Here is a 23533-nt window from a genome sequence, read left to right as displayed (position 1 = left end):
TGGAGGTTAAGACGTAAACTCTAATAACGGGGGAGAACATAATTTGTCCTGTTGCAAAAGCAAAGAGGAATTGATTTATGATTATAAGCGTTAAGTCGTGGGATGTTTTATTTATGGTGAAGACAAATTGAACTATTGTTATCTTGATTGTGTGCCATGAAAAATAAGAGAACAAAAATAGTGATTTGGCAACATTTAATATGATTTGTTAACTCAATATAACTAATCCGAAAGTTGATAACACTAATACGGAATTATTATTATCATTATTATTAGTATCATTGTTACCGACAATTGGTCTTCAAAGTTAATCTTTAGAGATTGATTATTTGATCAAATTGATAACTTTATTACTGAATTATTATTATTATTATTATTATTATTATAATAGTTTCAAATATAATTTATATGGTTTTAAATATATTCCCAATTTGAACACTAGATGGTTTTTAAATGAGTGGGTAATATAATAATAGTAGATTTTTTAATATTCGTGTATTATATTATGTATCAAAAATCTATTCTTCGTGTTATATATCATGTATCATATTGCAGAGTATGTCTTCTTAAAAAAAATTAAAAAATTATAATTATCATATCATCCTATTAGAAAAACTTATAAAAACCTTATAAAATTTTAAAAATTCTCAAATATACTTATATTATATCATCATTTTTCAAAAAAAGTGTATCGATTTATATCAGTAACATATATCGAATTGTATAATATTTAAATTGTATTATATCATAAAATACATACCATGTATTGTAAAAATACTAATAACCTTGGATGTAATTATAACTTCTTGAACCTCGTTTTCCTTTTCTATCAAATAACCCTTAACTTTTACATTTTTCAAAAGTTATTTTTGTTCTTTAAAACACATCAAAGATATTTATTTATTATGTCAAACCTTTGGGGGTCTAGTTAACTCTAAAAAGAATGATATATATTTTATTTTATGTACCTTTGTTGGACTCATAAGGGTTTTAGTGATGATAAAAACTCAAGTTAGAATATCTAATAATGTCTAAGAAATGTGTCAACTGATTATAAGTTGTGGAGAGTTATAGAAAATGGTGATCTTATGTCTTGGGACGTATAACAAACTTGCCTATAAATGAAAAAAACTATAATGAGGAAGATGAAAAATCAATAAGTTTAAATGTAAGAATTATAAATATGTTGTTTTGTGCTTTAAACTTAATTGAATTTAATCATGTTTCCTCATGTGAATTAGCTCAAGAAATGTGAACTATCCCTCAAACACTTATAAAATAATCAATCAAGTAAAGAAGTTCCAAATCGAGCTCATTTTTTGGGAATATGATTTATTCGAAATAAAGTTGGAGAAAAACATAACCAACATGTACAAAAGGTTTTCAAACTTAGTTAATGATCCGAAAGGACTTGGGAAGAAGTTTGAGACTATTGAGCTTCTTAAGAAGATTATTCGATTATTGTTGGAATCATGGAATATGAACATAACCACTATTGAAGAATCAAAGGATCTCAACAAAATTGGCATGGATGAGCTAATTGAAAGCCAATTAACTTTTGAAATAAAGATAAAGTCCAAACAGAAGGAGATCAAGCCTAAGAAGAACATAGATTTGAAAGTGGAGAATGAAGAGGGTAATTTCTCAACGGATGAGGAAGACATGAGTCTTCTTACAAAGAATTTCAACAAGTTCCTTTCAAAAAGCAAAGAAAAGAACTCTATGAAACAAGGTATGAATCATATGCTATGAATGCAAGAAACTCGGTCACATCCGATAAGATTATCCTCAACTTATGAAGAAAAAGAAAGACAAGAAGTTAAAAAAGAAGGTGTTTGCAGTCACATGGAGCAGAAACGACAATTCAAGTTATAAAAGTGAGTTAGAGCATGAGAGCATTAATCTATGTTTTATGACCATGAGCAAATCAGAGGAAGATATTAGCAATTTTAACTTTTACTCATTTAATAAATTACAAGAATCATTTGATTGCCTAATGGATGAATATAAATACATGTGTACTAAAAATAAATTTATAAATTTGTCTAAAATCAACTTGCTTTAACACCAAAACTTGGTAAATATATTTTTTAAAATGTGTTAAAGTAAGGGAAAGCACATAAACATTTAAGTAAGGGGAAGAATATTTTATTTTGGTGTTGTTTAACCTTATATATATATAATCAAATGAAAATTCGAGCATCATATTTCCTTCCAAATTTCTTTTTATTAATGAGGGATAGATAAGTTGAATTAAAATTTAGGCCAAAAGACTTGTTTCCATCTAAAGTATAGTAAAAACTCAAAGTCTTACCCTTTAATTTTCAGAAACCTTAACACCTACTCATGAACAATTTTCTGTCAAAAATCTCAATTAAAGTTAGAGGATTTAACAAAAAAATTTAAAAAGACTAAACTTTTATAACATTTTACCCCCTCAATTTTAAAATCTCAAAAATTCCCCCCAAATTTTCCTTTAAAGTTTGAAATCTCATAATTTTCCCTTTGGTTTTTCTCCTTTGGTGACTCACTTGTCCCTACCATTGGCCAACCTTCTCTCTTTCTTCTCCTTCACTAGTCGGCTTTTCTTGCTCTCATTTTGCCTTCATCGAAGATGAAGACAATCGTCTCCATCTCGGACGAAGATGAAGGTCTTCGCCTAAGACAAGACAAACTTTTTTGTCTTAGATGAAGACCTTCGTCTTCATCTTCATTTGAGATAGAGACGACGATCTCCATCTTTGACAAAGGATGAAATAAGGCAACTGACCAAGGGAGAAGAATAAGGGAAGTTCAGCCAACAGTTGAAAAGAAATCGTCACTAGAGAAGAAAAAATTTAAGGGGAAAATAGCTATTTTTCAAACTTTGAAGAGAATTTGAGGGAGAAATTATCAAATTTTCGAATTAAGGGGGAAAAATTGTGATAAATGTTTAGTTTTTTAAATGTTGTATCAAATGACGATTTTATCCTTAACTCTAACTGATATTTTTAACAGTATGAGTAGGCATTTGAGTTTTTAAAAGTTAGAGGATAACATTTTAGGATTTTACTATATTTTGGGTGGGAACAAGTCTTTTGGCCTAAAATTTATTTGTTAAAAAGGCTCAAAGAAAGGGGGAGTTAATAATAAAATTTTGGGGCTTAAAAACTTGACAAGCATTTTGGCAAAGTTAGCAAAAACTTGATAATGTAAGGGGGAGTATTTTCAGCTGCATTTTCAACTGTATTTTTCTTTAAATTTTGATTCAAACTTGTTTTTTTCATCAATAAAAAGAGAGAAATTGTTGATCTTTCAAGTATTTTGATGATGATAAGAACTCAAGTTAGAATGTTTAACAATGTCTAAAGAATGTGTTAAAAACATTACTAAATAGACACAATTTGAAAAATACAAAAACAGGATATGCATGCCCAAGTGCCTTGCTTTTTACAAGTCACACACGTGGGAAAAGTTCCCATGCTTTCATCATGTTCAAGTTAAATTGTGAATAAGTTAAGGAGCAAGATCTTTCAATATTGAATAAACCTGTCAAATATGCATTTCTTTACGAATTGGTCATTCCTTTGTTATAATTAGTGAATGATTGATTAACTGAAATCAAAAACCGAAAAATAAAATCCAAACCGGAATCGATGGACTGTTCAATTAGTTTTCTCAGTTCAGTTTCAACGGTCTCAGACATTTTTTTTTTATTTTAAAAAAAAAAGAAAGATTACATCAGAAGCTCCATATTTACAAGCCAAAATTTGGATTATTCGAAAGAGGGTACGGAAAAAAGAACACAAATTCTTAATTTTTTCTCACTAAAAAAGGTAATAATTACAAAATGTATATATACACAGGTACCCATCAGTAAAAGCAAAGCTACATTACATCTCTGATAAAAGATTGCTGATTTTCCGAAGCTCTTTGAGGGCTGTCATGGCTGTGGCTTGACCTTTGCCAACTATAACATTTTTGGACAAGTTTTCCAGTGGCCCTGCCTGACCCCGATCTTGCTGGAACACTGACTCGATTACCTGCATGGAAGAAATTGTCTTCTATAAAAGATGACCCTCATACATTTTTCTTTATCTAAGAAATTCCAGTTGCATAATTTCACTCTACTAAGAATGGCCTCACAGAGCTCATAACATAAAGGTTAATTAGAATTAAATATTGCCATAGCTCTAAATCAATCACTGAAATTTTTAAATACTTACAACAACAAGAATGGATTGCAAAAGTAGAATTTAACCTGAATTTGCTCAAGCATAGACTGCCCAAGATTCTTCAACGTCCCCATCACGTTTTGGTCCACAGTATCTAGTCTGCTGCTAGCCGATGACTTAAAAGACACTTCAGAATCTGAAGAGTCTGTTGCACTGCTCTGATGACCTTCAACATCAGCCGATTTCTTAGTCTCAACAGCACCTCCTCGTTTCTCAGATGACTCCTCTCTGCCACCAGCATTCCGTCCAAATTTCCAAATCCATTGGAATTTACCAAGGAGCTTTCGCTCTTTGGGACCTATCACTGATTTTTCTGTAGATTCATTGTCCATTCGAGAATTTTGAGAACCATCATCAGGGTTATGGGAAACAGGGAGAAATGAACCATCTCTGACAGTCTGGGGAAGACCATCATTTTCATCAACAGAAGAATTTGATGCAACACTACTTTTTTCGAAGTTATTTTCATTGTCATGAGCACCGCTAGATGAACTTGCTGGATCTGAGAATAAAGAGGGGTTTCCCTCAGTGCCAGCACTTCCACTCAAACATCTCTCATCAGATATGCAAGTAAAGTCCCTACCGACACCATCTTGTCCCTCAACCTCAACTTCATCTGTGGGTGTCTCCTTCGAGGTAGACACTTCACAACCATTGGCTTTCTCAATATCTTCGTCCAAACCTAGTTCCTTTGACAAATCTTCTAGCAAACTTCGCCTTAAAGATGACTTCACATCCTTTTTGCCATTGCCAATGCTTGCTGGAGATGGGTCAGACTCTGTTCTAGACAGGCTTAGTTTTACTCTTTCAGACCATCCTCTTTTCTTTGTTGGGTTTTGTTTTCTGGGACTACCTTGTTTTCTTTCTTCTTGCTTATGCAGAACTCTCCACTTCTCTTCCCAGTAGCTATCAGGTACAACACTTAAAGGAGTTCTTGGAGAAATAGAGTCAGATGAAAAGTTAAGTCCTCTAACCACTGCTGATTTACACCGGTTATAAGTCCCAGCAAATGAAGAATGTGATGATGAAATACTACTATCCAATGCAAGAGCCTGTAAAAGTTTTGCCTTGACTATAAGTTTGCCTAGATCTACATTTTCAGGGAAATTTAATAGTCTCTGGAGGCAGGAAGTTGCATTTTCAGTGGCTAGCAGAGATGATCTCCGATAAAGCATCATGGAAACTGCAATAGCTGCAATTAATGCCCCCCGTGGTGTACTTAGAATTTTAAAGCTGGAGTCTTCATCATTTTCAACACTTTTGTTTAGTTTACCATTGTCTGACACAAATATCTCATCCCATATTATCAACAGATCTCCAAGTGAAAACTCTCGCCCAAATAAGACACGTAACCAGCGTAATCCAAAATACTGCGGTTCAACACCAAGCTCAACAAGATGGCTGTGTAAAGATGAATCAACAATAGACAACAAATGATACAATGCAGCAGAAGCTTCAATCACAGGAGGTAAGCTAGTGAGGGGCTCATCTACAAGGGAGGGAGCAAAAAAATCTGCCATGGAAACTGAACCATGGGTGCCGCTCATTAAAGCATCAAACATACAGTAAGCATCATGTTCCATAAATTTCTCAGACAAGACAATACCCAATTCACCTTCAGCCCCATACGCATCACTAAGCAGTACAATCGCCTGTATCTCAGGATCAAGCTCATTAAGGCTCTTAATTTTCGCTGAATTTCCATGGGATCCAATCTCATCTTCCATGGAATCTATAAACTTTTTGAAATCAAAGTTATATGTAAGATCATTTTCATGAAATGATAAACCATCAAATTTGTCAGTGAAGTGGTCTTCATACTCCTTTCGCACTTGACAAAGACGATCCACATCAACATGAAGAACAAATAATAAAGGAGCCAAAAGTTCATGCATTCCTGTTAAAAGAAGAGAAAGTGAGCAAGAAACAAGTAATTCAAATAAAATAAAAAAGACATGTTTAAGTAGAACTGAGGAACTGAAATTTAGTAAAGTAGAATCACGTTTAACAACAATAGGTTTCAAATATATTGTAGAATGTCAGAACCTCAAACAGTCACAGTGACATAAGCCTAATCTCATTGCATTTCTATTATGTAAAATTTCAGGATCAAGTCCCAATAGACCATTGAAAAGTCTCCATACTTTTCCTCTGTTTTCTGATGGGATTGCAAAAGCACATTCAGTAAACTTTGGCATTGACTAAAGGAAGAAAATAAAAGGGATAATAGGGCAACTGGTACAAGTACTGGATTTGTGAAGTTAATATATCTTATCACTTTATTTCTTTGTTAGACTGAAAATATGAAAACTTCTGCTCTACCAAGAAGTATGGATAGCAGGTGATCATACCACTGAATTAGGATGAAGTTCGAACAAAATAAAGTAATCCTTATCCAATGGTCTCAAACCTCTCATGTATGATACCAACTCAAATATCATCACTGAACCTTTTGATAGGGCTAGTAACAGTAACAATTCAAATACAGCTTCCTGTATTCCAGATTGAGAAGACAGGAGATTTACATATATAAGATTAGAGATTAAACAATATTGTTGAATAAATACTGATTAACTTAAGCCCTTGAGTTAAATGATTATTTAACACAGTACCAACACCAAAATGACCAAGTGGTCTAGTGTTCAAATCCCCTATTATCTCACTTCAACTATTATAACTTGGGTTTCTGCAGTTTGTTAGTTGTTATGGCTGAGGATGCATTTGGTTGCAAGAGCATGATGCACAAGAGAGTGAATTAGAGCTTTAATACTGTTGTGGCACATCTATAATCTTGAACTTTTGAATTGAGTGGACATTTAACACATATAAAACGTACAAGGTATCAGGCAAACATAGACTGCTGAGAAGACTACCGACATATAACAAGAGAATGAAAAAAGAAAATAATGAAGGTTATATTTCAATAGCATATTGATTGTTGTCATATGAACAATACAACTTACCTTGTCTATAACTATATTCTGGATGTCTAAGGGACCACAATAACAAGATCCGTCTTAACATGCCTTGGCACCCAGGTGTCTGAAAGTAACTTCCACGTTCGGGATATAAACGTGATAAGTCCTGGTCAACCATTTTTTCCAGCTCAGCATTCCTAAAGAAGCGACCCCATGTGCTATCTGTATGGTAAATTCATAAGGTAAGTCATATAGAGCAGATACGCATCATCTATTGAGAACTTAGTATCTCTCCTTTTGTAGCATATAAGGAAATTCTGCCACAAAAAGGCTAACTCTTATTTGTTAAATCTTTATTCACTCATCAGCATCTCATAGATTAACCATTAATCACACTGCTATGTACAGACATAGTCTAAATGAATGACAGTCCAAGTCTCATTTACAAAGAATTCCAACTAAGCAACGAATGCGCAAACCTTTGATACAAGCAATTGAACAGCAAATACTGCCTAGATAAATCTAACTATGAGGAATTTAAAAACTTATGTAAGATGAAGTAATGATTAAAATAGTGCACAGGCAAGATAAGCAAGGAAATTAAATTATCAACAAAGGCATTTAATAACAGATACCCCATTAAAAATACTAAATACATAAAGATTTGCAAGGTTAACCCAACAAAACAGGAAATATTACCTGGATTTTGTGAAAGTGGATTGTCCATGACAGGATCAGGCGAATTACCTACATCCTTGGGCAAATGTGGATCAACAAGCAGGCGCCTTCTTAAGCCTGCATATCTGACAAAATGCGGATCCTTAAGTTCTAAAGCACTCTTAGATCACAAGTAAAGCAGTCGGTATATAATTTACAATGTGGAGTGGCATCAAAAAGGCATCTTTCTAGAATATAAGATGGCTTCTGAATCACATAATAACCATAGTGATGATCAACACTACAATTATCAGTTTCAGCCGTGATTGATAACCTAACTGACATTAAATTTTACATAGAGCTATACAAACTCCATAAATCCAGGTAGCGTGATTATTTAAAGATGCCAACAGGTAAACACCCAACTTAAAACAACCAAAAATTCTGAGACCAGTTAGTTCTCCATATATCTAAATAAATTATAAGATTCTATTAACAATAGCCTATAAGGAAGATTTTTCACGAATCTATGAAAGAAATTTCCTCATATTAAAAATAAAATAAAATCCACACATAAGCATATGAAAATGAAAAGAGACCAACCAGAATTGACGAAACCTATAAAATAAGAAATAAAGCCAAAAAATCATCAAAGCTTGGATATTTGAACGTTTATAAAGCAATCTACTCGAGGTAAAGTTACCTTCTTCGAGAATCAGCCGTGACTCTACGAAGATCATCGATTGAAGAAGATGACGAAGAGGGTAAAATCCCAAGATTAACGCGCCATTGAATGCTTCTAAGGTTTGCAAAAGCACCGGCTCTCTCCGATACGGCACCGTTTGTTGATGATTCCTCTTGATAATGCTGAACCATGGAAGGAGGCATCATCGCTTAAAAAATCAAATTTTTTTCTCAATTCCAACACAAACCCATAAAAATTCAAACACCAATCCAGTTGCTGGATGGTTCTGAATTGCCCAAAAAAAAAAAAAAAGCTCAGTTCTTTCACAAATTCGACACAAACCCAGTTGCGGAATGGTTCTGAATTGTTAAAACCTAAAACCTCCAAATCAGCTCTTTCACAAAATAAACACCAGTTGGGGAAATGAAAGAAGAACCCAACAATTCTGTGTGGGATTGGAAGACGGAAATTGAGAAGTGTTAGGGAAAAAAAAAAGGGGTGAACCGAATAGACAAGTCAGATAATCTTAAAATGAATAAAGAGTTAGGTTGGGGCCCCATGGCTTTGGCTTGACTCAGACCCCTGTTGGGCTGTCATCTTCTATTTACATTTTTTATTTTTATTATTAATTGTTTTCTAAAATTCATAATTGCTTTTACCCCACCGACGCTCCATTATTTTACTCCACCATTCCATTCATATTTTAAATATAATTTTTGATATTATGTAAATTAGACTTCATTTATAATTAAAATCTAAAATTTAATAACTCAAATTCACAAATATATAAATAAAAATAACGGAAATATAAATTAATTTAATTGGGATTTAAATAAAAGTATTGTCTTATTTTTGGTCAAAATTTGTTGAAATTCTTTATGGGAATAAGAGTATTCTATTTTGAAGGGCTAAGATTTACTTGGGTATTAAATCAATGTTTTCATCTATATTTATATAATTATAGAGTGTAGGTTATAATCCTGTGACCTCTTCCAAATTAACTAATTTAATTAAGACCAAAGGATTTATTCACAACCCAAGAATACTTTACACATAAGTTTTCTTTCTTTTAGCTTTTAAATTTTTTTTTATCCACTCATGTCGCGTTAAGATTAGCTAAATCCATTAGTTTTAGAATTGTTTATTATTTTCTCCCTTTAAACCCTAAAAAATAATAATTTTTTCTTAATCTAAGTTTTAAAAAATAATATTTTCTCTATTATTGTTTATTCTTCAATCTTCGACAACTCCTCCTATACTATCTTCGATGGTCTCTCTCTCCCCCTGATCAACTATGCAATGTCTCTATAGTGATTTGTTTAGGAAGATGATTGTTTTCTTAGAAAAAAACTAGATTTTTATTTTCATCGTCTTCCCAAACAAACATTGTGGGGACGTCACACAACGGATTAAAGGGAGAGATCGTCAGAGATGATGCCAGAGTAATGATCAAAAATTGAAAAATAAACCCTAGGAGGGAAAATATTATTTTTTAAAACTTGATTTAGAAAAATTATTACTTTTAAAGGCTTAAAGGAAAAAAGAAGATAAAATTTTTGTTCATTTTTAATATTATAAATAAATAATAATTTTATATTTAAAATTAACAAACTTAATAATATATAAATGAATAAAAAAGTTATTAAAAGTTAAAAGATGAAAACTTAAAAAAATAATGCTCTTATAGAGAGAATAAGAATTTTCACTTTTAATTAATTATTCATAATTTTAATAATTTAAATATTTATCTGGTCATTCATTTCTTTTTAGAAATAATTACAAAATAAAAATTTTCGTCTAATTTTAAATAATAATAATAATTTTTTACATTAAACAAAAGGATACGTCCTTGACAAAGATCACCACCAACCCACCTCTCTCTCTACATATTAGCAGTCACAGCTTTTCTTCTCCACAGATTAACCGTTCTCTGACTTTACCAGAAGCCTTAACAACCTATCCATTCTCTTATTCCACCCGTCCCGGCCACTCTGCTTGTCAGCTCTCCATTCTGTTGACTACTCTTAAGAGAATGGCACCTAATCGGTTCACCTAAATGGTTAGCCTGTCAACTTACTCCCTTTTCGCTCGAACTTTCCTGCTCAAGTAATTCAATTAAGGATGCGGTTGATTCAGCATGTCCTTTTTTCTTTTAATAGGTGACGTCTATATGCAACAAGTTCAACCTCAACAAATTCCTCTTTAGCCTTAAGACATTGTGTTTCAGCCTCCAGTTTCTCTTCCAGTGTTTAAAGCTCAAGACCAATGCCTTATCCTTGAGCGAGTTATTCTCTCACTCAAGGGTATCTCCCTTTACAAAAGTTAGATGTGTCTTACTGGATAGGCGAGCAACATGCTTAGGGACTGTGAGTACAATAAAGCAAAGATAGTAATCAAGTCAACCCTCAGAATATAATCAAATGAAAGCAAAAGAGGAATTAATACAAAACATGTTACTCCGATGCCCTCATAAACAAGGCTTTGTAGTTATACAAGTGTCTCCATTCGTTGAAACTTCGCCCACACTTCCTTTAAGATGCACTCCCTTACCAAGGAACTCACGGGGGTGAAACTGGGAAGCGACTTAGTGTTACCCTCAATCTCCTAAGATTGAGAGAAGTAAGAAAGAAGAGGAGGACAATCCTTATCCACGCCATCGGTAGCCCATAAGATTGCACTCAATTACTATGGAAAGACACTCTTCATCACATAATCTCTTTTCAGAGGTCCTATTGACCATTTTCCCTTATCAATGTCCCACGGACATTTCTTGCCCACCAACCACCGACTCAATATTGATGTGCTCACAAGAGTGTCCTTGGAAGGACTAGAATTGGATTCCCTAAACAAAAAGTCAAAATATGAGCTTTTAGAGCAATTGAATGAATTTCTTCACAGATGACCTCATATCTACAACAAAAAATATTTTTGGTAGTATAAAATGTTTGAATAGGTGATCATATTTAATATTTGTAATTGTAATTTTATATTAATTATTAAATAAAAGATTTATTATTATTTAATTAATATATATGTCAATAATATGATTGTATGAATAATATGTTTTTATAATAGTAGAACTGCAATGAGGGGATCAAACAACTAATTGTGCAAACTTTATGCATACATTAAATAGTTATTATAAAAACGTTTGTAATCTGGACATTATAATAACTAAGGGTATTAGTAATGATTATGAGATTATCATAGTATTGAGTGACTCTATTGAAAAGTGATGACAATTTTTATGTGTCGAAGTTGTTTATAAATAGCTTAGTGTAACACATACGTGCATATTGTAGACATGTTTATTAGATTAACCCGACCAAAGGATATCTATATAGATGGTTGCTCCAGTGTCTATGAAATAAATTTTCTAAACACCACATGTGCATGTGATCTTTTAACTTGAAATCGTCAAACTGTCTCGTGTAAGGATTGGTATGGTTAACTATTATCCAACATATTGTCATAACTAGGGTATAACGTTCTTCTCTATCCATGTAAAGAACGAAGGAGTCGTTTAATGTAGGTATAAATAATCTTATTGACACCCAATGTATGCTAATGCATAAAAAAGAGAGTTAAATCTATTTATTTATTTATTATTGTTAAAATATAAATTGAGAGAATTATCTCAGATTTGAATTATAAAATCAATTATTTTTTAATGATTTTTAAAATCTTAAATTGGTAAATTGAGAGAATTAAATATTTTTTATATATAAAAACAAAATGCTTATGTAGATAGAAATACCACATTTATTGCTTCTTGTCAAACGAAAGAGTGTTTTTAGAGTTACGACAGAACTATTTCCTTTATTTACTAATGTAAAAAAATGGTAGAAAATAGAAATTTAAATGGTAATAATATAATTGAAAAATATATCATTTTATGTCATAAATAAATGAAATAATTGATAATGCTAGCATGAGGCAACAAAATTAAAACATTTAGATTATGTTGCTTAAAAAAGAGATGCAAGGAATTGTTGTGGGCCTTCGTCTTCAAAATGCCTAATCAGTCAGTCAATGGAACCAAAAAATGCATATTCTTTGTAAGCTTATAAGAGACAATTACAGTAATATTTTCGACCTTACATCGATTTGCAAAGTTTATCTAGATGAAAAATTTGTTCATTAAACTATCAAGTCTAAATTTGAAGAGGTTGTTCAAGTCCAACATCCGATTAAGCACAAAATATTTGTTAATTTATATTAATGTCAAATTTATATGATGTTTGTTAATTTGTTTCATGTTTGAAATAAAATAAATTTGAATTAAATTCAAATATTACATACATAGGTTGTAACACTCATAGGTATGTTTTAAGAGTAGTTCAAATATTTTTTTATATTTATAGATCCAAAATTTTATATTTGAACCAAACGTATCGGTATTCAATACAATTTTGTAAAAAGCATTATTACAAAAAAGGAAATGAAAGTATAATATATTTTTACACATCATATTATTGTTGATCCTTTGACCAAATATATTTCGAAAGATGTATATATTACATACGTTAAATCTTTGCTTAGATTGTAATTGATATATCGTTGAATTTATATATTATACTTGTGACATAACATTAAAAATTATGAATTCAAGTTTATTTTATTTTTGAATTTACATCCCAAAATTTTTGTCGTCTCACTATATACACATCTTTTTTTTTTTTGCAGCTCAATGTTACACAAGTTCTAGATTTTTGTGCTGAGAGTGTGAGCAAAGACAAGATATATTTCTTTAAAAAAAGAATTGTTAAAGTTTAAATGTCACATTGATGATTAGTCAAGATAAAGTCATTGATAAATATATTTGACAATGACTGTTATGGATTTCCCACATCTAAATAGCTTGTAAACACTGGATATGAGTTCTTAATTAATATATGTAAGTTCGAAGATATTTAATAACTCAAGTTAGGTGATGGATATAGCGATTGATTATGTATGACATATATAAAGTATATATATAGCAATTGATTATGTATGACATATATAAAGTATATACACTGTAGCACATATTTCATACTATGTGTGTATAGTCAACAATAAAAATAGTGAGTGAATGAATCTCTACTTCATCACTGTATGAAACTTTTTTAGGCTTATCTTACATTGGTACCTTTATAATTTTTATTGTCATTCAATATTTATTCTTAGTGTTTCACCATCTTAGCTTGTTACTTATGACAATGTATGATTTGGTCTATGAAACATGAGTAGAAAAAAACCAAGTTTAAATTGAAAATTTTGAGTTGAAGAGAAAGCCTTATTTATTACATATATTCATTAGTCGATTGATCTTGTCAATGATATGTGAAACATGACTTAATCATAAAGACATGAGGAGATAACATAATTTTTTTAAGGGATTAGAGAGGTTGGTGTTATGAAGTAAATCTAGTGTACAATGAGACTAACAATAAATTATTATATTTTTGCATTAAAACGACTATGTTATTATTAATAGATGTACAATAATAAGCTCTCAAGTGTAGGTTGCTCGCAAGATTACACAATATATTTACAAATATAAAATATATTGTTATATGAGATTTTTATGTTTAAGTATTTGGTTTGAATTTTTTGTCATGTGTGAGTGAAAGATGTTGGGTTTGGGTCTACCCATATGGGTCAACCTAAACCAAGTTGCAATAAACTACCCTTGGTAGTTGAGGTAGTTGGGCACATGTATAATGTCCCAAAAACTACCGCATTTTTGTTTGGAAATGCAAAAATACTTAAGAACACAAATACAGAAGCCTCCAAAACCAAAACGCAAGTTTTTGCACAGAATAAAACCAATATAGTTTAGTAAAGTGTGTTATAAAAATTCATAACACTTCGAATCACTTCAAATGAGAGACAATCCGGGTATGTAACCTTTGATTTAATTTACGGAATTGGGATTTTCTATCGTAAATAAAGTTCTAAGATTAATTACAATAATTAAATTTTAATTTCTTATAATATATTTTTTTATCATTCCTAACACCACATAACTATAAAGTATATTATAATGAGCAATACTACGTATACCCACTCTAGGTACACAAATATATACACACTCATATGTGTCATCATATGATTGGTTATTGTTTTATTCTTAATTCAAAATAATTCAATCACATGATGACACATATAAATGTGTATATATTTGTATACCCAAAATGGGTACACATAGTTTTATTGTATTATAATATATATCAATAGAAAAATATTTAAAAAGAGATGTTTTCATTTATGTTAAACTCTTTATTAACAAAAAGATCACAAAGGTAAATCTAGTTTTCTTGATTTTTTGTTTCTTCTTATCGATTTTATAATGTTTATGCTTTATAAAAATTTTCCTTGAATTTTGATATGTAAACCACTTGAAACCATTTGATAATCATCAAAATGGGTGTCCCTCTCTATCAAAATGGGATTACATAGTTTGTAATATACTTTGAAACGTATGCTCCATTTTTTGGAATGACACTTTAGACTATAGATTAGTGATTCTCCTATTGAACAATTGTAATACCTTTCTTTAGAACATTAATACTCTTAAAATTAGTCTAACTCCAATCATAATACATCTTCTTAATTTATAAATCATTAATAAACTTTCGATTTATTTAACCTTAGAACATATTTAAGGATATTACACTAAAAAGGGAGTGTTGGTTGATGTGTGGTTTTTTTTTTCATATATAAAGTAGTTTTTGTCGTTTAAGTGGTTTATATTGATATTTGAGTTTATTTTATTTTTGTTGGCGATATAGCATTTACTAAGGAGGGGCTTTTTGCTTATATTTGAGCAATTCTGTTTTTGCTCATGAGATGGTATTGTTGTTCTAATGTTTTCCAAAAAGCATTTTTCTTGATAAAGATTTTTCAAATTTTTGTTGATGGATCAATTGATGAAGATTTGTATGCAATAATATTATAAATAATTAATTATGTATTATTTAATTGATTTTAAATTAATAATAAAATAATATTTAATCACATAATAATATATTAAATAATCTATTTATATATTAAAATAATATATACTTATAATATTATTTATCATTATATTGCATGTCCTAATCCAATGTTAATAATATGCTTTGATTAAATCATAGATTGCGTGATAGGCTAACATGTTTGATTGATAATAAATTCTCGAGTTTTGACCCACCAATATTATGATTTTTGTTAATCAAATAAATATAACAAATACATCACTATCTAAGAGGTGTCTTCCTCTTCTCCCGTCAGTCTCTCTGATACATACAAGTTATTTGTTAATTCTAAGGGTGCGTTTGGTTGATGGTTTTTAAGTTTACTTTGGTAATCTATCTTTTATTCTCTTGTTTGATTGATCAGTAATAAAATATTACAGTAATTTTCTATTACCAATGCTGACATGACAGGTAATATAGGTGTTAATCTGATTACCACATTCACCTTAAGTATTTAAAGATTATTAGGATAATCTTGAGTTTATTATAGAAAAAATATTATTTATTAATTTTTTGAGATAAAAATAAATTTATTTTTAATTAATATAACAAATAATATAAAAAATATTTAAAAATAATTATATTTAAAGGTATTTAAGCAAAATAATTTACTAGTAATCTTTTATTACCTTTAACCAAACACAATAATTATTTATATCTATCAAATTTTATCAAACATAGTAATCATTTATACCCAGTAATCTTATAAGTAATCTATCTTCAAGGTAATCTTTCTATTTTAGTAATCAAACATTACCCAAACCAAACGCCCTCTAAAGTGCATCCATCCACCATCCAATGCTAGCCAATCAAAGCCATCCAATTTGACTTCACAGTTTTAAATAAATAATCACTTATAATTTTACTTTAAAATATTATATCTATAATTAATTTAATACACCAATATTAATGCTATATATAATTAATTTATTATTTATTAGGAAATATACCATTTAAAAAAACAATTGATGAGAAAGGAGGATTTTATATACTAACTTACCAACTTATTTTAAACACTATGACATGACTTCACTAATTAACATTGTTTTTAAAACTGAATCAGATCATTCTATTTAATCAGTTAAATCATAAATTAATTTATAATTTAAATTGATCTATATATAAATATTGATTAGTTTAAAATTTAGTTAAATTCATTAAACTAAAAAAATGATTTAAAATCAACAAAACCAAGTTTATATAATATTATATAGTTTTTGTCTTATTATAACTTAGAAGAGTTAAAACTTATAAGATTTTAATTGAATTAATGATAAAATTTATAATTGATTTTTCTTTAATAAAGTGATTGAGTGTCAATTGTTTAATTATCGTATTTGAAATTATTTTTTACTTTTTCTAAGTTTTTTTATTTTATTAAATTAAAATTTATGATTTAATGTTATTTATAATTATATAAAAAATTGCTTCTAAATTTTTTTTTATGTTTTATATTTAAAAAATGACATAAATATTTGATATTATTAAAATATATATAATAATTTGAGAATATATAAAATTGATTGGTTAAACCGATTAAATCGATCAAACTGTGAACTTGTAAAATAATCGATTTAATTATCAATCTGATTTTAAAAACATTACTAATAAATAATTAGTGGCAAATTAATTGTGATTTTTTTTTAAATACATATAGTTTCATTCATTGAAAACTATAGAACTAAATTTGTTCTAAATGTTTGTATGATAAAATATTAAATAAATAAAGCAAGCGATAAGAGTCCCCACATGTAGCTATTGGTCAATTTTGATGGAAATGAGAAGACAAAATAGGACATGGAGACAACCATGCCCTGCCCTGTCCTTTTTATTTCTTTTAAATATATAATGGAAATCGAAGCATACCTTCCAACAACCAAATTATTCTTTGCTTCGTCATTATTTTCAATCTCATTGTGCCGTGTTTCTTTCACTTTTAACTCATTATTTCTTTTGTCCATCACTTTATTTCCTCTAATTTTGTATTCTTTACGATTTAAATATAAATAAATAATGGGATGGATATGATTCTGACCTTCCTCATTTTGTCTCTTGGTTTATGATTTTTTTTTTTTTTAATCAACATGGTTATTCGGGATACATAAAAAGTTGTGGTGCCAATTGCAAGCTACACAAATGTTTGTAGTGCCAAGTGGTGCATATTTTTCGGTTTAATGGTTCCTTATAATATTAATGCAAGCCAAATTCTACTTTAAAAGACGAATAAAAAGATATTAGATGTGGCTAAAATGACACTTGAAAATGGGACTAGGAATGGGCATTCTAAGGTTAATGGGCAATAAGATTGATTGGCTAGCGTATTCTTGAGTATATATGCATAAGAATGCTAGCTAATGAAATCTCAAGTATTTTTATAAGGCCAAAGGACTATTTCCCCCCAAGTTTAAGTATTATCTCAAAGTCATACCTGTGAGATTTAAAAATCCAAATGTCTCATTCATTTGTTAAAAATCTCAGTTATAGTAATGGGCAAAATTGTTATTTAATAAAAAATTTTAAAAATCTAAAGCTTTATTACGTTTGTCTTCCTCAACTTGAAAATCTCATAATTCTCCCCTACCTGAAGTTTCAAAAATCAAAATCCCCCCCTCAGGTTTTGCAAACCATCACCAGAGATGGTTGTCTCCAGTGGCATTGGCTCTTTCTTTCAGCTTAACTCTCTTTGCCAATCACTTTTCAGCCACTGATAAAGCCCATCTCCTCTGATGAAGACAAAATTTTCTTCGTCAGAGAGTCTTAGTCTCAGATGATCTCCTCTGATGAAAATGAAATTTTCTCCATTTGAGAGTCTTCGTCTCTGACAAAAGTGATTTTGTCTTCGTCCGAGACTAAGACAATTGTTGAAGGTCTCAAACAAAGATGACGTGGCTATCTGAGACCTCCGATAGTCGTCTTCATCTCGGATAAAGACAATCTGATGAAGACGATTTCATCTGCGTTGGAGGAGATGGGCTACTCCAATGGTTGGAAAGTGATCAGCAATGAGAGTTAAACTAAGAAAGAGAGCCAACACCACTGGAGATAACGAAGTTCACCGTCTCTGACAACGATTTGCAAATCCTAGGGGAGAATTTTTGATTTTTCAAACTTCAGGTAAGGGGAAATTGTGAGATTTTCAAACTTAGGGGTAAATATAATAAAACTTTAGTTTTTTGTTAAATAACAGTTTTACCCTTAACCCTAACTAAGATTTTTAATAGATAGGTGAGACTTTTGGATTTTTAAACCTCATGGATGTGACTTTGAAAACACACTTAAAATTGGATAGAAAATAGACCTTTGGCCATTTTTATCACGGACAATGATTAAGCAAATCCATGTATTTAGACAAGGATATATGCGTGAATCCTGAACTTCAAGTATGGAAACATCTATAAAGTTGTTAAGTAGATATGTTTAAGGAAATTGATTGAAGCCTCAAACAAATCAATAATCTATATATATTTTAGAGTCTACCTCTCTCACCTCACTTTTTATGGATTATAATGATGACATATTTGACGAAAAGTCTTCCAATACAGAATATCAACATCATGTCGAGTATAGAGGTATTGTTGGTAACCAAATGTTTGATATTAAACAAGTCTCAAAAGGTTTGAAGGTGCCCTTTATGTCCCTAAAGGTGTCATAGTGCGTTTGATTTCTTTACAACAAATAGGCATGGGGATATTGTTGGAAATGTGGCGATAAGAAAAGTTTTGCAAAAGATGACACAAACAATATCGTAGCAACTGGGTAAATAAACTTTCAAATATAAAAAGTGAAAATTTGTTGGTTCATCAAAGTTTTGGTGGTAAATAGTCATTCAACCTATCGAAAAATATCAAATAAAAGCAAGGAACACATAAGGCCTAGCCAAACCCCACATCAAATCAAAGTCAAATTAAGCCTTCCATATACTCGAAAAGCACTTTTTGTAGGGATATTAATTAAAATAGGCAGCCGTTTTCCCGCCTAAACGTTTTTCGGCAGCAATTCATATGTTTTACCTTTTTAAGCAAATTGAATTTTTCATTCCAAAAATACCCTCGTTTAATTTCTCAATGTTTACTTTAGTATTTTATCGATTAATTACTTACGTTTCACTATACGCATTAAGATTAATTTATCTGTAATGAATAAAATCTATAGATTGAAAAACAGATATACTACAGATTGAATAAAATCTACAGATTGAAAATATAAATCTATGAATAAAATTGAAAAAAAGATTGAAAATCTATAAATTTTATAAAATCTATAAATTTATAATTGATTGTTATTTATGAAAAATAATGGATATATCAAAAATAGTACATTTTTCTCAAAACGGTACGTTTTCTCAAAAGGAGTGCGGGAAAGTGTTAATGGGTGTGTTAAGGGGCGCGGGTGCGGGATTTTGGAAAGGGGTACGGGTGTGGGTGCGTGAAAGGGTGCGGCAAAGCATTGTGGGTGCGTGGAAGGGTGCGGCCATTTCTGAAAGGGTACGGCAAGCATTACGGGTGTGTGGAAGGGGGCGACCATTTTTGAAAGGGTGCGACAAGCATTACGGGTGCATGGAAGGGTACGGACATTTGAAAGGGTACAACAAGCATTGCGGGTGCGTGGAAGGGTGCGGCCATTTCTGAAAGGGTGCGGGTGCGTGAAAGGGTGCGACAACTAACTGCAGCGCACGTGACGCGCTGCATTGAGTGAGAAAATTACTAATAACTGTTTGACATGCAAATCAAAACGTCAACCAAACCACGAAGATCGACAGCCTCGCCAAAACCAAAATTACTCACACTCGATTCACTATCAGGAAACCATCGTCAGAAAACTACGACAATGTCGTCCGAGTCATCTAAGTCATCTCAGGTACATATTTATTAGTTAAAATTGATTCGGTTTTGGGACATTGGATGAGATTTAGGTTTTATTTTCCTTTAATGTATGGATGTCGATTGGTTGATTAAAGTTCAAATTATATAATTGATTTTGTCGGTTTGCTTATGTTGGTTCGTCGTTATAGGAGGACGACATGTTATTTTGGCCGCGCCGATTTCCTTTTGCACACCGTTAACACATTCACGCACACATTCACACTTACAAGCCACCATTGACACCTTCATACGTTCACGCATCCCTTAACATTTTCTCGCACCCACACTTTCCCGCACCTTTTCACATATGGACGCACCCCTTAGCACTTCCACGCTGTAACACCCCTCTCCAGAAGTACTATCCACAGAAGGAGAAATGTTACAAATTAATATTCGTAGCGTCTATTTTTTTTTAAATACTTTAAAATAAACGCATTATTAAAAGTGTTTAGGAAATATTCCAAGAAAACTGAAAATCTGGAAGCGAACAAAAGATGTATATACTCATATGAAAACTCTTCTGAAAGCATCTGAAAACAAGGAGTAATCATATGTAACTGTACCATAATCTCAAAAAGTCAAAAGTCGACAAGAACATGCCACTATATGCATGTAATATAAACCAGAGATAACCTGCTCTAACCGGATCTACCTACGCTGACCTGACCCTGCCTCGCAGCTACCTCGATCACCTGTACCTGCAATCATGAAAGAAAAGGAAGTGAGTGATAAGAACACTCAGTAAGGGGAAAGAATCAAATAAACTATCTCATTTCCTGTTTTGTCTCACTCTCAGGACTCAACCTCACATCACAACCTCTATAAGAGATTGAAGGGGTAATCTAGTTCATTCTTTACTATTTGGGTCATACTTTGTCCCATCTGGTGTCTATTTGATACTTTCTGGAAGCTAACTATAGGGATTTGACACTTTTCTAAACTCGAGCTCTCTTTCTTTCATTACACTATTTCTGAATCTGAATTAAGCTCTACTACGAGTATACTCTACTGCGAGCAGACCCTATTAGGGGTCTATGTCCTACTACGGACGTGTCCTACTGTAGGCAGTGTAATGTAAAGTGCCCCCTCATAGTTTATAGCATGCATGCGAATCTTATATTTTACTAATTTTGCTTCCATCTAAATTTATTCATAACTCACTAGACATTACTCTTGGGACGACCCCTAAATCTTGAGCTCCAAATTTCTTTTCTTGCTTTTCTTTCTTTTTCTTTTCTTCTTTTATTTCCTTTCCTTTCCTTTCTTTCCTTTCTTTTCTTTCTTTCTTTCTTTCTTTCTTGCCCAGAACTACGAAATACTGTTCACAGAACAGTCATTTAGCAGGGTAGCCTTTTTTTTCATACAATTTAACAGCCCAAAAGATTTTTAATTCATACAAGTTATATATCGTTGAAAAGAGGAATCAAAGATCTTTCCAACAAGCTATAATAGCACTCATAATTCAATATATAAGGCAGTCAAAACGTGAGTTAAAATCAGTGGCAAAAACTGCCTCCTCTGTTTATTTGGTAAAACAGTCCTTGCGGTTCATGCAATATTTAACAATTAAAATGGTCTCTAATTCATACAAACTGTATATCATTGGAAAGAGGATTCAAAGAGATTTCCAAAAAGATATAATAACACTCATAATCCCATATATAAGGTAGTCAAAACGTGAGATAAACTTAGTGACAAAACTGCCTCCTCTGTTTATTTAGTAAAACAGTCCTTTTAGTTCATACACTATTTAACAGTCTAAATGATCTCTAATTCATACAAGCTATATATCAGTGGAAAGAGGATTCAAGGAGCTTTCCAACAAGATATAATAGCACTCATAATTCATTAGATAAGATAGCCAAAACATGGGACGAACTCAGTGGCAAAAACTGTAAATATCATACAACTTTCTGCCATGAACAAAATAACACACATAGACATCCCAAATGGCAAAACAACATTCCTCAACTTCAAAATCATCATTTATAACATAGATCCAAGGAACCAAAAGCCTAAAACATGTAACATATCAAGGATGATTCCCCTTACCTTGTTTCAAGCCAAATCTTTGCAAGTTGACTTCTTTCTCTTTGTTTTACTTCTTTTATCACCAAACTCACCTTAAATTAACACCAAAACATACTAATATATTCATATAACATACATCCAATATATATATAAACATAGGAAAAGGAAAAAGAAGAGATATTTTAGTTGCTAAGGCTCCCAAAGTGTTTCCTCTTATTTTCCTTCCTTATTTATCTTCCAAAATCCTCCCAAAATCACTCACTGTTCTTAAAAATACAGCAAAGAAAGGAAGAAGGCTGCTGTCTTCTAGAAGAGACGCGAGAAGGATGGAACAAACTGGAAGAGACGAGAGAATGATGGAAAATAAAAGGAAAGCAAAATCTTTTTCCTTTATTGACTTTTCTCCTCCATATTTTTCAATATATTATTATTATATTTGTTGTTTTTTTTTTCTTTTATATATATATATATATATATACCTAAAAACACACATACAATTGAAAATATCTCCAAACAAGGTCAAAAGACATAATTGCCCCTGAAACATATCTGAGGGTATTATAACTCTTCCCCCCTTACAAGAATTTCGTCCTCGAAATTCATAAAAACAACTTTGGATACTTCTCCTTCATGGTTTGCTCCATTTCCCAGGTGGCCTTCTCTACCTTTTGGTTTCTCCATAAGACCTTTACTAGAGGAATCTGTCGATTCCTTAGTTGTTTAATTCTCCCGTCGAGTATCTGAATCAGTTTTTCTTCATAACTAAGGTCTTCTGATAACTTAATATCTTCTATATTCACAACCTGGGAATGATCACCAAGACATTTTCTTAACGATGAGACATGAAATACATCATGAATCCAGTCCATACTCGCTGGTAAGGCCAATCTGTAAGCCACTTTACCAACTCTCTCAATTATCTCATATGGACCAATAAATCTAGGAGCTAGTTTTCCCTTCTTTTCGAATCTCATCAAATGCTTGAATGGAGCAACCTTTACAAATACAAATTCACCTACATTGAATTCCAAGTCTCGACGTCGACAATCTGCGTAGCTTTTCTGTCGATCTTGGGCCTGTTTTATTCTATGCCTGATCAATTGGACATCATCAATCATTTTCTGGGTCAACTCAGGCCTAAGAGATCGGGATAACACCTCTTTCT

The 23533-nt window shown here is 31.4% G+C and overlaps 1 protein-coding gene across 1 annotated transcript; it reads right to left on the bottom strand.

The window, feature by feature from the left end:
• Window positions 1–3773: 3773 nt before the first annotated feature.
• Window positions 3774–8978, bottom strand: LOC123200535. The gene is made up of 5 exons (XM_044615738.1): window positions 8493–8978; window positions 7832–7935; window positions 7178–7354; window positions 4241–6111; window positions 3774–4022 (listed from the first exon to the last, which is right to left on the bottom strand). Exons 1-5 carry the CDS (start codon window positions 8678–8680, stop codon window positions 3873–3875), a joined length of 2490 nt encoding a protein of 829 aa, XP_044471673.1. The 5' UTR covers window positions 8681–8978; the 3' UTR covers window positions 3774–3872.
• Between the last annotated feature and the right edge of the window lie 14555 nt (window positions 8979–23533).

This window comes from Mangifera indica, chromosome 17 (genome assembly GCF_011075055.1).
Source record: "Mangifera indica cultivar Alphonso chromosome 17, CATAS_Mindica_2.1, whole genome shotgun sequence".
Taxonomy (NCBI): domain Eukaryota; kingdom Viridiplantae; phylum Streptophyta; class Magnoliopsida; order Sapindales; family Anacardiaceae; genus Mangifera; species Mangifera indica.
This window is presented reverse-complemented; position numbering and strand designations above follow the sequence as displayed.

What these genes read in the sequence shown, in the direction of transcription:
- LOC123200535 (XM_044615738.1), bottom strand. Translation starts at nt 8,680, where the DNA reads ATGATGCCTCCTTCCATGGTTCAGCATTATCAAGAGGAATCATCAACA. An exon ending in ACGGCTGATTCTCGAAGAAG is followed by an intron (nt 7,936 to 8,492) that starts GTAACTTTACCT and finishes GCATTTTGTCAG; the next exon opens with ATATGCAGGCTTAAGAAGGC. An exon ending in CTATGCTTGAGCAAATTCAG is followed by an intron (nt 4,023 to 4,240) that starts GTTAAATTCTAC and finishes TCTTCCATGCAG; the next exon opens with GTAATCGAGTCAGTGTTCCA.